At 40.1% G+C, this 16349-nt stretch overlaps 1 protein-coding gene across 9 annotated transcripts in view; it reads left to right on the top strand.

Annotated features, from left to right (window-relative positions):
- The window catches only part of TTC3 (tetratricopeptide repeat domain 3), a 127943-nt gene that overhangs the window by 105290 nt on the left and 6304 nt on the right, over positions 1-16349 (top strand). For 8 of the 9 annotated variants that reach the window (XM_040483937.1, XM_040483935.1, XM_040483939.1 and 5 more), the window contains 8 exons: positions 3866-3934; positions 5587-5683; positions 7088-7188; positions 10134-10224; positions 10656-10757; positions 13396-13757; positions 15526-15652; positions 15823-15957. In XM_040483937.1, coding sequence (XP_040339871.1) covers positions 3866-3934; positions 5587-5683; positions 7088-7188; positions 10134-10224; positions 10656-10757; positions 13396-13757; positions 15526-15652; positions 15823-15957 — 1084 coding nt within the window. The remainder of the gene's footprint in view (positions 1-3865; positions 3935-5586; positions 5684-7087; positions 7189-10133; positions 10225-10655; positions 10758-13395; positions 13758-15525; positions 15653-15822; positions 15958-16349) is intronic. The other variant, XM_040483934.1, reaches the window with a different exon arrangement.

The raw sequence follows: 16349 nt of genomic DNA, 5'->3' as shown, positions 1-16349 counted from the left end.
CCCCATTTTAGAGAACGTTCTGTGGGGACTTACCTGAAATTTTTCGTAAAACTACTGTGTTTGCCAATCAAGTGGGACTATGAATGAGCAAAGAGCTGACTTCCTTCTAGTCGGGACACCACCCGTTACTGTGAACATTACCTTTGCCCCATTTTTTCCTTGTCTATAAAGTGAGGGGCTTAGTCTAGATCTAAGGTTCTTTCCTGCACTAAGATTCTGCGATGATTATTTATAATTGCTTTCATCTTGAGCCTTTAAATTACTAAAATTTGGTCTTGTGGTATGAAGGATTTGGTAATGCATACAGGTAATACAGTTGTCAGATGGGCCAAGTTTAAGATTCTCTGTGATCCATTCCTAACCCCTCTCTTCCCTAGTTGGTGACGTATCATATGATTCCTCAGCTTAATTGTTACCTACCACTGTGTAACAAAAACACTCAAACTTGGTGGCTTACATTAACAGCCATTTTATGTGATCATGATCTTGGAACCTGGTCTGAGTTCCGCTGGGCTGTTCTGATGGTCTTCACGTGGCAGGGAATTGGCTGGGGCTAGGCTCAGCTGGGATCCTGGGATGTCCTGGCTTTTTCTCTCCGTGTAGTTTCACGGCTGCTCCCTTTCCATGTAGCCTCTTCATGTGACTTTTATCGGTATGGTCTACCCAGGTGATCTCCAACACAGTAGCCAGGCTTCATATGTGGTGGCAAAGGGCTCCCAAGGGTACGGGAGCAGAAGCTGCCATGCCTCTTGAAGGTTCAGGCTCAGAACCATCAGAGCATTACTTCCACCACATTCTGTTGTGAAAAGCAAGCGGCAGGCCTACTGGAGATTTAAGGGCATGAAGAAGGGGAGGCATGGTTCACGGGGGCCACTCTACCATTCTCACCTTTCAGGACATTCGTGGTTTTTCCATTTGCCATGCCATAGGATCGACAACTTCATCATGAGTCTTGCTGGCATTAAATTTGGACAGTTTTTAGGTAATCCTTCCAAGAATGATGAACCATAAAACACCGCCTGTGTCTTGTCATTTTGAGTAGGCTCAGAGTAGTTCTATCAGAACACATGTGTGGAAATAACGTCTGCAAAGCTCTGTACAGTACCCCCACCCCCACCTATAGGTTCATTTTTCACGGTTTCAGTTACCTGTGATCAGTGGCAGTCAAGCTCAGATGATTCCCCTTCTGACATATTGTTGGAGGGTCAGTAGTCGCCTAGTGCTGTGTCACCCGCCTGCGTCACTCGCCTCACCTCATCATATCACACAGGCATCTTGTCATTTCACATCATCAAGGAAGGCTGGGGACAGTGTAGTAAGATAAGATACATTGAGAGAGAGACCACACTCATACGTAACATTCATTACAGTATAGTTGTTTTTATTTATTATTAGTTATTGCTGTTAATCTCTTACTGTGCCTAATTTATAACTTGAACTTTATCATAGGTATGTATATATAGGAAAAAACCTGGGTTTGTAACAGTCCATGGTTTCAGGCATCCAGTGGGAGTCTTGGCACATACCCCTCTCAATATTTGAGCATGTCAGTAGTGAGGTTATTCAAAAATTCAGGAATATTTGTATTTAACATAGATTTTTGTATGCTCAATTCAGATTTACTGTTAAACTAGACAAAATAAATGAGGCTGATAATGATAAGAAATTTTTGTGTGTGTGCTAGCATAAAAATCCATTTCTGTTGAGGAATAAAGTTTTTATTATTTTTTACTTTATTAATACATGTTTTCCTTTTTTCTGTCCCAGTTTAAAGATAAGCTACAGGCTTCTTTATGTGCTTGGCTTTTTGCACTTTGCAAATGATATAAATCTAAATTTTATATCTGGATTTTAAAGTAAAGCCTCTTTTTATATTATATTATATCTTTTTATATTATATATATTATATTATATATATTTATATATTATATTATATTTATATTACATTATATTATAAATATTTTATATTTATATTATATTATATTTATTATAATAAAAATATATTTATATTATTTATTTTATAAGCTTTATGTAGTCTTAAGTTTTGAAGCAAAACTCTGAGCAGGAGAATAATTGTATAATTAAGCAGTTGACCCTAGAACAATGTGGGGGTTTAGGGGTGCTGACCCCCAACATGTAACTTTTGACTCCTCCAAAACTTGACTACTAATAGCCTACTGTTAACTGGAAGCCTCACTGATAACACAATTAACACATATTTTGTATATTTATTATATGCCATAATTCTTGGTAAACTAGAGAAAACAAATTTACTAAGAAAGTCATAAGGAAGGGGCACCTAGGTGGTTCAGTCGGTTAAGCATCAGACTCTTGATTTTGGCTCAGGTCATGATCTCACAGTTTTTGAGTTTGGGCCCCACATCGGGCTCTGAGCTGACAGCTCAGAACCTGCTTGGGATTCTCTTGCTCTCTGCTCCTCCCCCGCTTGCACTCTCTGTCTCTCGAAAATAAATAAACTTTAAGTAAAAAGAAAGAAGGAAGAGAAAGTACATTTTTAGTATTATACTGTATCGAAAAAAAAATCTGTATATATGCACTACACAGTTCAGACTTGTGTTGTTCAAGGGCCAACTGTACTTCCTGTTTTGCAGGAAGTTTTAAAATTTAAAAAGACAATGGTTTTGTAATCAAAATACCTTGGGTTTACATTCTGGCATGCCAGTTCAGGTCTTTTCATATGCAGATCCCCTCCCCAAGCACCCACCCTTGAAATTTGATCTTGCTGGGATACTTTTTATTTATTATTTTAATTCAAGTTGGTTGGGGCACGTGGGTGGTTCAGTAAGTAGGTTAAGCCTCTGACTTTGCCTCAAGTCATGTTCTCCCAGTTCGTGAGTTTGAGCCCTGTGTTGGGCTCTGTGCTGACAGCTCAGAGCCTGAAGCCTGCTTTGGATTCTTTGTCTCCCTCTCTCTGCCCCTCTCCCACTCGTTCATTCATTCTCTCTCTCTCTCTCAAAAATAAGCTTTAAAAAAAAATTCGGGGTGCCTGGCTCAGTCAGTTGGGTGTCCAGCTTCAGTTCAGGTGATGATCTCACAGTTCATGAGTTTGAGCCCTGCATCAGTCTCTGTGCTGAGCTCAGAGCCTGGAGCCTCCTTCGGATTCTGTATCTCCCTGTCTCTCTGCCCCTCTCGTACTCATGCAGTGTCTCTCTCTGTCTCAGAAGTAAACATTTTTAAAAAATTAAAAAGTTTTAGAAAGATATATACACTTCGTTTTGCAGGGTGTTAGACTGGATACGTGTGTGTGTTGACTGGGCTGTATTTCTTTTTGAGAGAGAGAGAGCGCGCTTGCGCAAGTCGGGGTGGGGCAGAGAGAGAGAGGGAGACACACAATCCACAGCAGACTCCAGGTTCCGAGCTGTCAGCGCAGAGCCTGACACAGGGCTCAAACTCATGAACTACAAGATTTTGACCCGAGTGGCAAGTCAGATGTTTAATCAAATGAGCCACCCAGGCACCCCTGTAAGTCCTATTTTAATGATGAGAAGGCTGTTTTCATTTTGAATGAGAGCCACTGGTTATACTGATGATGATAGACAACACCCATACTCCTCTGGGTCATGTAGAATCACCTGGAAGTGCTCCTTGAAGTGAACTGAGATAAGGTGTTGTCTACACTGCAAGCATATGACCTAGGGTGAAGAAAAGATTTCTGTCCTTTAGGTGTTAAAGGAAAATGACCCAGATTCTTTGCCTATTTAGAAGATAATAGAAATTAAATCAAAATGTAGAAGTTTACAAAATCAAGAAATGTTTGCCTCAAAGTAAGTAGAATTTACTATGTGGGATCGTGTTTTTAAATATCCTTGAAAATTAATTAAAATTTGGTGATTTTCTTCCTTAGATATACCCAGAAAAATGATGGAAAGGATAAGGAACATGAATTACTTCTGGATCAGTCCCTCGAAATCAGGCAAATTAAGTTTATGTTTGCTTTTACTATTATCTTATACTTTTAATACCCAGAGGCACCAGCACACTAGGGTTCTAAGTCTATTGTGGCTTGTCTATTTCTTTTAAATAATTATGTCTCTTTTATTTGTTTCTATTTTATTCTTTAAATTAATGTTTAAATAAAATTATTCTTTGAGTGTTTTTATTTTATGATGTTCCTACTACTTTTATTTTACATTGTTAGTATAAAAATCCTCAACTTTATTCGGGGTGCCTGGGTGGCTCAGTCAGTTAGGTGTCCTACTTCAGCAGTTCATGGGTTCGAGCCTTGAGTCGGGCTCTGTACTGATGGCTCAGAGCCTGGAGCCTGCTTCAGATTCTGTGTCTCCTGCTCTCTGCCCCTCCCCCACTCATGCTCTGTGTCTCTCAAAAAATAAACAATTAAAAAAAATTTTTTTTTAATCCTGAGTTTATTATTGTTGATTAACTGTTCTTTTCCTTTGAAGTCTCCTGAAACTAAAAATGTGGATTTTTTTTTAAGATTTTATTTTTCAAGTTTATTTATTTATTTTGACAAGAGAACACACGTGCTCCTGAGTTGGGATGGGGGATAGGGAGAGGGGGAGAGAGAGAAAGTCCCAATAGGCTCCTCACTCTGCACTGAGCCCAACGTGGGGTTCAGTCTCATGGACAGCAAGATCATGACCTGAGCCAAAATCAAGGGTCAGATGCTTAACCAACTGAGCCACCCAGGCTCCCCTAAAAATGTGTTTTTAAAACTTTTCTTTTGGGGCGCCTGGGTGGCGCAGTCGGTTAAGCGTCCGACTTCAGCCAGGTCACGATCTCGCGGTCCGTGAGTTCGAGCCCCGCGTCAGGCTCTGGGCTGATGGCTCAGAGCCTGGAGCCTGTTTCCGATTCTGTGTCTCCCTCTCTCTCTGCCCCTCCCCCGTTCATGCTCTGTCTCTCTCTGTCCCAAAAATAAATAAACGTTGAAAAAAATAAATAAATAAATAAAACTTTTCTTTTGTGTTACTTAAGATAACAATCTCAACTTTATTATGGTAGTTGTTCTACAATTTTAAGTTTATTAAAGAGGGCAGATTTTTATTATGAACCTATAAAAAGTTTTAAGCTTTGTTAATGGATATAATGTTTTTACCTACGGGTAGTCAGTATATTTATTAGTGAAGCAGTTGTGTTCTGCATTTTTCGTTGAATATTGTTTCACATAGACATTTCCATTCGCATCATGATTCATGGCCTTTTTGTTTTTTTTAAGCCCTTATACACATATTGCCGTGATTACTTTGTAGAGATCACTTTTTTCCTTTGGATGATTTCTTTGTCATATAATGTGTGTCAAAATAGAATTTCCTGACTGGAAGCATGAGGGATGTTCTGTAGCCAGATACGTTGTAGTCCACCTGCCCTGGTAAAAGTGATGAACCAGCTTCTCAGCATTTCCACCAAACACTCAATTTTTAAATTTTATATGTTCCTTTGACAATTTGTGAAATGCAAAAAGCACATATGAGTGAATCTGTGTGTCAGACACTAAGAAGTTTTGTGAGTCTCTCTCTGTCATGATTTCAAAGCTAACCTGGCTTAAGCCTTTAGTTATCTCACTGTTTTTTTCTTTTTCAAGAAGTTTTTTCTCATTAACATTTGCAGTGATACATTTACAAGTGAGAAAATGAAAATAGGAGAGTGCATAAAGAAAGGGAAAGAGAATTATGAAGAGAGTCTTCAAAGAGCAGTGGCTGCAGAGGTGAGCCTGGGACACTTGGTGGTGGACAGATGTGGCGAGATTGTTTGCTTTGTTTGCTTTGTTTGATTGTTTTTCATATGCCTACATATGAGGCATAACAACATTGCTGAAAAGTGTGGAGTCTGACGGATAGCCTCTCACCCAGAGTCCTACATCCCAGAAATAGCTACTTTTTTCCATGCATGTCACTTTTTAATGTTTTACCCTTGTGCTTACATGATATTACATAGCTGTACTCAAAGTGAACACCACATTTTGCAGTCTGCTTTCCTTATTTTTATAATTCAGTCGTTTTCCATGCTGTACCTTAGAATGGCTTCATCATCTGTAATCAAGTGATGTGCCATGAAGTAGCCAACCATAATAGTCACTACTGGAAGAGGAACTTGAAAATAATCCACTCATTAAGAATATACTCTCAAAAAAAAAAAAGAATATGCTCTCTTCTTTCCTCAGAAGAATATATACCAATGTCCACATACTATTTGAGCTACTACTGAGACAAAAATCAAAATAATGACCTCCGGCTGTATTTTATTGAGTTCCCAAAACATGGTTGTCTTTGTTTTCTCAATTGAGAAGAAATACTACTTGTTGGTATATATATCTATGATTATTCTGGGAAATTAAAAAAAAAAAAAAAAGACTTAGCTTATATAATCCACAGACATGGGACTTCTGCTTAAATATTGACTATGCAGCTGCTTCTAAGGAAAGGATGGGGAAAGAAAAGCTGAAGTGCCTATATTATATGAGTCCTATGCGTACATGTATATTTATGAGCTTGGTCAGGTCCCATTTACCACCATTTGGCCAGCCCTTCTGCCTGGTGGGCCCTGTGAAGGTTACTGACACCTGTATTAAAAGAAAGCAGTTCTATATTTCTTGCAGTGCCTCTTACAAAAATGGCCCATAGGCTTGTGGGAAAACCAAAAAACATTCCCCAGAGGCTTTTGAAGCTCATACTGAGAACAACTTCTTTGAGGCCTTTAAATTTGATAGCGTGCAGCCTGGGGGTCATTGTGCAGACCCCTGGCCCTCTGCTTACCAGGGACAGGACCACAGATAATGCTCATCAGGCCTATACATGCAGGGAACCTGGCTCTGTGTTTGTACATGCTTAAGCAGTAAGCCATGTGGAAGGTTTAGTATCTGAGAAAAGTACTCTGGAAGGTAAAATAATTTTCCTGTCATTATGTTATTCTGTTTTCAAATCCAAAAGTTTGAATTAATTCATGTTGACTTTTGTGAATTACTACATAAGCAAGTTCTAGTGCTTCTGTCATCATCTGTCATTTAAGGAGAAACTGGAAAGTGGCTTAGAATGTTTACGTTTTAACAACCTTAAGATAGTTTCAGTTTCACTGTTTGAAAATACTTCATTGTTATCTAATCTAATGGTAGGTATCTGTGCTTGAAAACTGGAAGGAGACAGAAGTGTACAAATTACAGATCATGGAATCACAAGCAGAAGCGTATCTGAAGTACCTGAAGCTCCTGAGCAGGTACTGTGTGGTGTCACGGGTGTGCTTCCCAGCATGTCGTGTAGGAAATCCACATTAGAGCTGATTTGACAAAAAAGTCATTACATTATTCAGGACCATTTTATTTTTAATAGTTATACATCATCAATACATGTTCAGTTGCAGAAAAATCAAAATATACAAACCAAACTGATAACGATTATCCATAATTCTTTTTTTAATGTTTTATTTATTTTTGAGAGACAGAGTAGGGAGGAACAGAGGGAGAGAGAGAACCCCAAGCAGGCTCCTCACTGTCAGCACAGAGCCTGATGTAGGGTTTAGTCCCACGAACCGTGAGATCATGACCTGAGCCAGAATCGAGTCGGATGCTTAACCAGTTGAGCCACCCAAACTCCCTGATTATCCATAATTCTTAATTAATGTGTAACTAATTAGTATTTAAAATTTTTTTTTTCAACGTTTATTTATTTTTGGGACAGAGAGAGACAGAGCATGAACGGGGGAGGGGCAGAGAGAGAGGGAGACACAGAATCGGAAACAGGCTCCAGGCTCTGAGCCATCAGCCCAGAGCCCGACGCGGGGCTCGAACTCACGGACCGCAAGATCGTGACCTGGCTGAAGTCGGAGGCTCAACCGACTGCGCCACCCAGGCGCCCCTAATTAGTATTTTAGAAGAAACCATTAAGTATTTGAAAAAAAAAAATTTTTATAAATATAGATATATAGATATATAGATATTTTTTTTTACTAAGTAATATAAAGGAAGCTTCCTTCGTATCAATAATGACATTTCTCTAACCTAATTTTGAAAAGTTGGGTAGTATTCCAGCATACAAATGTGTCATGATTTATTAAACCCCACTGTGGTGGTGCATAGTTGGGTTCTTTGCACACTCTGTTAAGAAAAGCTGCATTTCAGTGAGTTTCCTTGTAGCCACATTTTTATGCACGTTATTAATCATTTCCATGCAATAAATTTCTGGAGTGAAGATCACATTTTCAAGCTTTTTAAACAATTACCTTCTGTAAGAACAATCACTTAACAGTCTTAATGATAGAGTATGGAAATGTCACTTCAGAAGATACTCACCTATGGTCCTTTTTTCAACTCTCATAATCTTTACCTGTTTTTGTTTGTTTAGCTTTGATTTTGGAATAAGGTTTACCTGGGAATTCTAGAGGGTCTTCCTCAGTCTAGTCTCTAGCACTATTCTGTGTGGATTTTCACACAAGGGATTATTTTTCATCTGGTCTTTTTATCATTCCACAGTCAGGTTTTTCATCCTTCCCTGTGCTTTTTGCCTTACATTTCAAACCCTCGGTGTTGAGCCACAGGTTCTGTGGGTCACGGGAAAAAGTTTGGATGTGTTGTTATTTCTTCATTTTTCAAGATTTAGTTTTTTTCACATGAGAAAACCTTTCTAATGAGAGGAAAACTAAGACGCTGACTCGGGTTATAAAACTAGTGCAGCTGAAGTGAGGCCCAGGGGCTCTGAAAGGCCAGTGTTTGACCTCGTGCACTGTGGTGCCTCTGAGAAATGGAGATCTCAGACCTCCTTTCATCTGACAGTGTCGACTTCCTTATTAAATCTCATAGGACACGTAGCTTCTTTCTTAGGGATGCCCTGCTAACTTTCCCATTCCACCAAAGGATAGCAAAAGAGAAAAGACGTAAAAGGAAATGTTCTGGGTTTTCTTTAAGATGTATAAAGAAAACCGGGTGCTCAGTCAGTTAAGTGTCTGGCTCTTGGTTTCGGCTCAGGTCAAGATTCAAGGTTCGTGGGGCACCTGGGTGGCTCAGTCGGTTAAACGTCCGACTTCGGCTCAGGTCATGATCTCGCGGTTCGTGAGTTCAAGCCCCACGTCGGGCTCTGTACTGACAGCTCAGAGCCTGGAGCCTGTTTCAGATTCTGTGTCTCCCTCTCTCTCTCTGACCCTCCCCTGTTCATGCTCTGTCTCTCTCTGTCCCAAAAATAAATAAACGTTAAAAAAAAAAAATTTTTTTTAAAAAAAGATTCAAGGTTCGTGAGATCGAGCCCCGCATCAGGCTCCCCATCAGCAGCACAGATCCTGCTTGGCATTCTCTCTCTCTCTCCCTCTCTCTCTGCCCCTCCCCCACTCATGTGTGTGTGCTCACTCTCACTCTCTTTCTCAAAATTAATAAATAAACAACAAAAAAAAAGATGTGTAAGGAGAGCTGACACAATCACAAATTCGTAGTGTTATTAATCTTCCCAGTTAGGAGTTCGAAAGCTTGTTTGTCACTTTCAGTAAAGGTGTGGAGGTATAACTTACCAGTGTGTCAGGCCCTACTCTTTATTTTACAATAACGATGTGGGTTTTATTGGAATGTTTCAAGTGTTCCAGGCTGCCTTATAATTTTTTTTTAGTGTAAAAACACCCTTTGATGTTAAACACAAAGATGTTAAGTGAAAAATGGTCAAATCTTCAAATTTAGGGAAAGAAATTAAAATTAAGGAGAATGTTTGCTCTCTGTCCACCAGCTTAGGGGTTTGGGTTAGATAAGCAATTAATATTTCCTAAATTGTTTCTAGTGGTGAGTCTGTAAGATACATAATTCTTTAAAAATAGGTTTTGGAGGGGCGCCTGGGTGGCTCAGTCAGTTAAGCATCCGACTCGGTTCAGGTCATGGTCTCACTGTTTGTGAGTTTAAACTCTGCCGCAGGCTCTGTGCTGACAGCTCAGAGCCTGGAGCCTGCTTCAGATTCTGTCACCTTCTCTCTCTGCTCCTCCCCACTTGTGCTCTGTCTCTCAAAAATAAATAAATGTAAAATAAAATAAAATAAAATAATTTAAAAATAGGTTTTGGTGTGTGTGTGTGGTCATGTGAAATACATCTTTCTGTCGTGTTTAAATGTTGTCATTTACACTTCAGTGCTTTTAACTTTTAAAACATTTCTAAAGTAAACATTAAATGGTTTCATGGTTCTCTGCTTTTTCAGTGATTCTGCAGCATATCCTGATACGGAGTCTGATGTACATTCATGGGAATCATTTCTTTGTAAGGTTGGAAAAGAAATTGAGAAAGCAAAGGTAAGTTACAAAATATTTTCTGTCAAAACCTAGATGATGATTATAGTTCTCAGGAGAGGCTAGTGTCATTGAAACTTTCTTTTTTGAGCTGTTAAAGATAATATATATTTTTTATTGTAATTATTAGGAAGAGTTTTTCCTGAAGGTAATGCTGTTTTCTTAATTAACTGTCTTAAATTCTGCCCTTAATTGATAAGATTAGAGAAGTTCCATTTGATAAGGCTTTAGAACATTCTGATTAATGAGGTCTCATTTTGAGTTTCTTTCCTTACAAGAAATAATTGTTCTGATACCGTGCATCTCTGTTATATTTCCTGGAAAATTGTTGAGCATTTGTAAATATATAGTAAGGAAAAAAGTATTAATTGACAATTGTGATATTCCCCTGGGAATTTATTAGAAAAACTTAACACTTTTCCTTCTACCTACAGTCTCAATTTGAAGAACAAATTCAAGCAATTAAAAATGGCTCTCGGCTCAGTGAACTTTCTAGAGTGCAGATTCCTGACCTTTCACTTCCTGTCTGTAGCACAGTAAGTCTGTCACAGCTTCTGTCACCACAATTTCTTCCTTATTTGGGCCCAAGTAATTTTTTATTGTTTGTATTCTGGGAGATTGCCTTAATGTTTTCATTATTGGTGCTACTGGTTAACATTTCAAGCTGGATAGTAAACATTCTTACGTAAATGGAAGAGGAGTCTTTCTACATCAGTGTCTAAGGACAGGACTGAAGTGAACACAGGGCTGGTACATCTGCCTTCTTTTCTGGATGCTGGCATGTTCTCTGCATTTGAACGAATAATCTAAGAGGAGCAGGTGCCTGTGGTTTAGACCAGCTCTCTCTACTGACACCACCTCAGAGTTAGTCTTATTCCTGGATACTTGTGGGCATAAGACCAAAATTCAGATCTGTGTCCTCATCAAATACAGAGACATACAAAGGTTTTGTTGGTTAGGTCTGTCATATTTTACTGCTATTTTGAGGTATTTGCTAAAAAATCTTTGGAATAATAGTGACTGCCAAACCTGTCTTTATATTTTAAACTATGCAGCACAGTAAAGAAAAACATGAATTTGATATTGTGGACTTTAAAAATGGCTATACCAGGTATCACTTTATTGTCTTCTGGGGTACATACTGCTTCTTTAGACACAGAGCAGATGCTCAGCCAATACTAAAATGGCTGAAGCCCAAAGGAGATCAGACTGTAAGAATTTAAAGAAGGACTCTATTCAAGAGTTGATTAGAGCTGGTTTCAGAATATTTTGGCACAACATTAAAACCTATTTGTGAAGTAGTCTGCTGTAAGGAGACTATTTTCCTTAGCTCCTGATTTGCACCTTCCTGCTACTGCCAGACCTTTGCCTAAACTGTCCTCCAGCCTGGAGCACTAGCCTCACTCTTGGCATTGTGTCTGTACCTGAAAGCCTGGTCAAGGCGGCCCTCATTTGCCCCTCACCCTGTAGCCCTTCTGTCACATGCGCTCAGTCTCCTTAACTGAGGTGACAGGCTCCCTGCACACAGGAGCCTGATCTCGAAAGGCTTTGGCTTGTCAGTATTTTGCGCAGTAAGCATTCAAGTTGTGGTTTCGTCTGCCAAAACTGTGTTTAAAATGTTAAAAGTCAGCCACCTTGAACTGAGTAAAATATTCTATTGAGTTCCAAAGTTTCTTCTCTCCATAGAAAAACATTTTTTTCTCCATTGAACTGAGTAAGAAGTAGAGTTTTATGTAGAATTAAAGCTCACGTATCATTTATAGTGTTTCCAAACTTTCATGGCAGACATGGAAGGGAAAAAAATGTGAGATCTCAACAGCATATTCACTACTAACTTTTAGTTCTAGCTTATGTAATTTTATCAACACACAAAAAAATGTTAATACCCAAAACCTTGGGAACTCGTAGGGTGCCAGGCACTTGAGTAATAAATATTACCCTAAAAACCATTAACTTTGTGTGTCATTTCTCCCCCATTCATTCATTGGGTATTTAGTGGTGATGAAGATTGGATGCGGTCTCTTCCCTCAAAGGACATATGGGTTTGGGAAAAGAGAGATGTTAAGCCCATAATTACAAGTAAAGTGTGCCAAGGTTTTTCATAGGAGCATAAAATGCTATAGCAGCATAAATTAGGAGGCACTAACCTAACGAAGAGGTCCAGACCTCAGCAGAAGATTCCCTGTTGGAGGTCTCAGTGAGTCAGAGATCTGGAATGGGAATTAACCAGGCAAAAGGAGGACATGGGTGTGTGTTTGAGGAGGGGTGGATGGTGTGATATTTGGAGGGTCAGAGTGTTCAAATGGAAGAAACAGCATATTTGGAGGCTAGGAAAATAGGAAACACTTCTTTCATGGATATAAAAGAAGTTTAGTATGACAGAGGGGGGCTTTGGTGAGAAATATAAAAGTACCCAAGGGCCAGAACGAAGGGAACTTTGTTCTGTAAGGTGTGTTCAGCAGTTTGACTTTTCCTGAGGTCACTAAGAACCCAATGCAGGTTTCAAGTAAGGGGATGACTTGGCGCTGTTCCTGATGGCTGTCAGCTTGCCCGCAGTATGAAGTGGCAGAGGGGCTCACTGTCACCAGCCATGTCATGGATCAGAGAGTGGTTGTGGGGTTGGAGGGAGAGCAGGGTCAGAGACCGAGCTGAGCCTGCTTTTGGAGACACTGAGTTTAAGTGTCCTTGGAATCACCCAGTGGATTTGCCTAATAAGGGAGTTTGAATTTGCAGGTTTGGATCTCAGGCAAATATTCTAGACTAGGATCTTGTAAAAAGCGGCCATTATTAGTACCTAGCACGTAGTCTCTGAGGCATAAGAGAGTGTGAAATGTCCTGGGGAGAGGGTGTAGCAGGGGCTGGAGATGCACCCCCCCTCCCCCGACAGCATAAGGAGCTGAGCGTCCACATTAAGGCACAAACAGGTGTAAGCACTGCAGGGAGAGCTGAGAAGGAGCTCCAGAGAGGGAGAGGGAGACCAGCAGTGCAGAGCCCAGAGAAGCTCATTTTAAAGTGAAGGCAACCAGCAGTTTTTTAAAAACAAAAACATTTAATTCATTGGAGTCAAGTTCCCCATGCACTTGAGCACCCAGGTTTATTATAGTCGTGCTTATTCGTCAGTGTTTGTCCACAGATGTTTCTCTTAGTGATCCAACTGTGGTGTGTTCTTCCCAGATTCCTCCTAAGTTACTTCCCGAGTCTTCAAGCCATGACGATCACGGAACTGCCGCTGCCAACACTTCTGCAGATCGTGGGACTGGAAACCAAACAACAGGTCCCAAGGATTCAAGTCTGGTCTCCGCCAGCGATGGCCCAGTGGGGGCTTCCTCTTCTCCATTGTCGGGATCGCTCTCCTGTCAGCCTGGAGTCACCCAGCTGCCAGAGTGTAAGAGCACGGGCCAGGAAACTCTGTCAAAACAAAGCCTTGTGGCTGATCGGAAACTACCAGGACGTGCTACTCGGTCAAGCCAGTCTCCAAAAAAGCCGTTCAATAGTATTATTGAGCACCTGTCAGTGGTATTCCCATGTTACAACAGGTATGGCTATAAATTGTCTGTGACTCTGTTAAATATCTTAATGAACTGAGGTTTCCTGATCAGATAACATTTTGGCCAGTTAAGGGCTGAGGTGGAAACAACTCCATAATCGTTTTATTCAGAAAGACGGGTGCTACATTTCTTCCCTTTTTTGTAAACATGGAGGTGAGCATTTTCAAGCCAACCTTTTGATGCACATATCTAGATTGAAAACACTGAACACTGGTTACTCCATACTCATCAGAACCCAGGGCAATTTGCTTAGATTTTGATGAGATCATTAACATGCTCTAGTCCTAGTTATGGAACCCCTAAATGAAAATAAAACTGTAGAAGCACCTGGGTGGCTCAGTTGGTTAAGCATCCGACTCTTGGTTTCAGCTCAGGTCATGATCTCACGGTTCGTGAGTTCAAGCCTCATGTCGGGCTCTATGCTGACAGCTGCAGAGCCTGCTTGGAATTCTCTGTCACCCTTTCTCTCTGCCCCTCCCCTGCTGTCTTTTCTCTCACTCTCTCAAAATAAACATTAAAAAACAAAAACAAAAAACTGCAAAACACTAGTTTTATGTCATTTAGGCGAAGAAATACCACATAGCCAGGAAAGTGGCAGCAACTTAGACCTTGCTCGACACCTCTGATTTGTTAGAGGTGTGCGGTCCGAAAGACTAGATGTAATCTGATAGTGAATCAGGGTTGTGGGTGTGTTACAGAGGGTCCTCTGAGGGTGGGGAGCGCTTGCTTTATCTCAGCCAGTGTTTCCACCTCCAGCCTCTGGCCTTGCTGTCTGGGTTGGTATGAAGGAGGAGAAGTATTCCTTGTCTCAGCCAGGAGAGAAGGAAAGGCAGTGTCTCTGGGATACAGCTAGGAAAAGAAGAATGCACATCCCTGGATGACCCTCTGTGCCCTGTCCCATGTTATTTCTGTCTTTGATATTAGTTACAGGTTTTGAAATTACACGTTTGAAGCAAAGTAGTGGTTAAATTATGATTGAGCAGAACTAATGTTTTGCATCTGTTGGCAGAGCCCTTCTTATTTGAAAACAGGTATATGCACATGGGCATTATTTAGCCCTGCCTAAGTTTGAGAAACATTTTAAGTTCTCTCAATAGCAGTTCCCATGCCAATTGTAAAAATACTCAAGTTGTAATTAGCCAAAGTACCTTAGAAATAAATTGTTTGCAATCCTGACTAAATTTGGGAGCGTTTACACCACCAAGTAGAAATGCATCCTAATTTTCTGAAAGTTAAAACATTTGAGGGATTAGTGCTACAAATAACAAGTTCCTGTTGATTAATGGTTTAATTCCATCCACTGCTACTTGTGAAAAATTCAGGCTTGGAAAACCTTGTCAGATTTTTTTAAAGAAGGCAGTCAGCAAATCTGATTTCCTCTTAGGTAGAAAGAGATTTTATTGATTTCAAGTCAGAACCAATGTTGTCTGCTCAGTCAGTGATTTAGCATAAAGCTACAATATACCCAGGCTGTAGGAAGTCAGGTTTCTAGGTAGAGATGGGTATCTCAAGTAGATCTAGTGATACACTGTTACTTTGACATTCTAGTTAAATAGTTAGAAATATCGGAATTTTCATAACTGCTTGGAAAGAGTGATTCCCCTGCTTTTATATACCGTTGCTATTATTTACAAATTTATTTTGTTTGTATGTATTTGGTTTGTTTCTTTTAGCTGTTAATATCGGCACACAGTATTTCTTTACAGTAGAAAACCTTGAGTTTCTCTTGTCATTTGTGTCCGCTTTCTCTTTTTAGCACTGAGCTTGCTGGTTTTATTAAAAAAGTGCGAAACAAGAACAAGAACTCACTGTCAGGATTGAGTATTGATGAAATTGTCCAAAGAGTGACAGAACACATTCTAGATGAACAGAAAAAGAAAAAGGTCAGTGTTTCATCCAGATACAATAAAATGGTCCACTTTATTTATAAAATAAGAATTTATAAAAAAAAAAATGCATCCAACCAAAATGTGGAGAACACTTCAATAAAGACAGAAGATGGGCAAGCTTTTGGATTACTGAACTTGCTTCACTCCCCACATTATCTCTGCAGCCAACTTCAGGAAAGGACAAGAGGTTGTCTGAGCCCAGCTCTGCTGCTACTGTGACCAATGCCTCCCAGGACCCATCCTCCCTGACTGCTGGACCGTTGCCCAAAACCAAGGGACAGAAGGCAGAAGATATCCCTGTGAGTATTGTATGTGTGGTCAGTTTGTATTTTTTTGGGGTTTTTTTTGTTTTGTTTTTTTTTAACATTATTTATTTTTGAGACAGAGCATGAGCAGGGGAGGGTCAGATAGAGAGGGAGACACAGAATCCGAAACAAGCTCCAGGCTCTGAGCTGTCAGCCCAGAGCCCGATGCAGGGCTCCAACTCATGGACCGTGAGGTCATGACCTGAGCCGAAGTCGGACGCCCAACCGACTGAGCCACCCAGGCACCCCTCAGTTTGTTTTTTTAATGAAGAAGAAGAGGGAGACAAAATTTAACAATTTTAGCCCCATTCTCTTCATTTCTAGACCTAATTTATTTAATCTTAAAATTAGAAACCTGGGACGCCTGGCTGGCTCAGTCAGGGGAG

The sequence above is a fragment of the Herpailurus yagouaroundi genome, unplaced genomic scaffold, assembly GCF_014898765.1.
Source record: "Herpailurus yagouaroundi ecotype Mexico unplaced genomic scaffold, PumYag 162, whole genome shotgun sequence".
NCBI classification, from domain to species: domain Eukaryota; kingdom Metazoa; phylum Chordata; class Mammalia; order Carnivora; family Felidae; genus Herpailurus; species Herpailurus yagouaroundi.
Note: the sequence above shows the minus strand (reverse complement) of the source record. Positions and strands in the feature narration are given on the sequence as shown.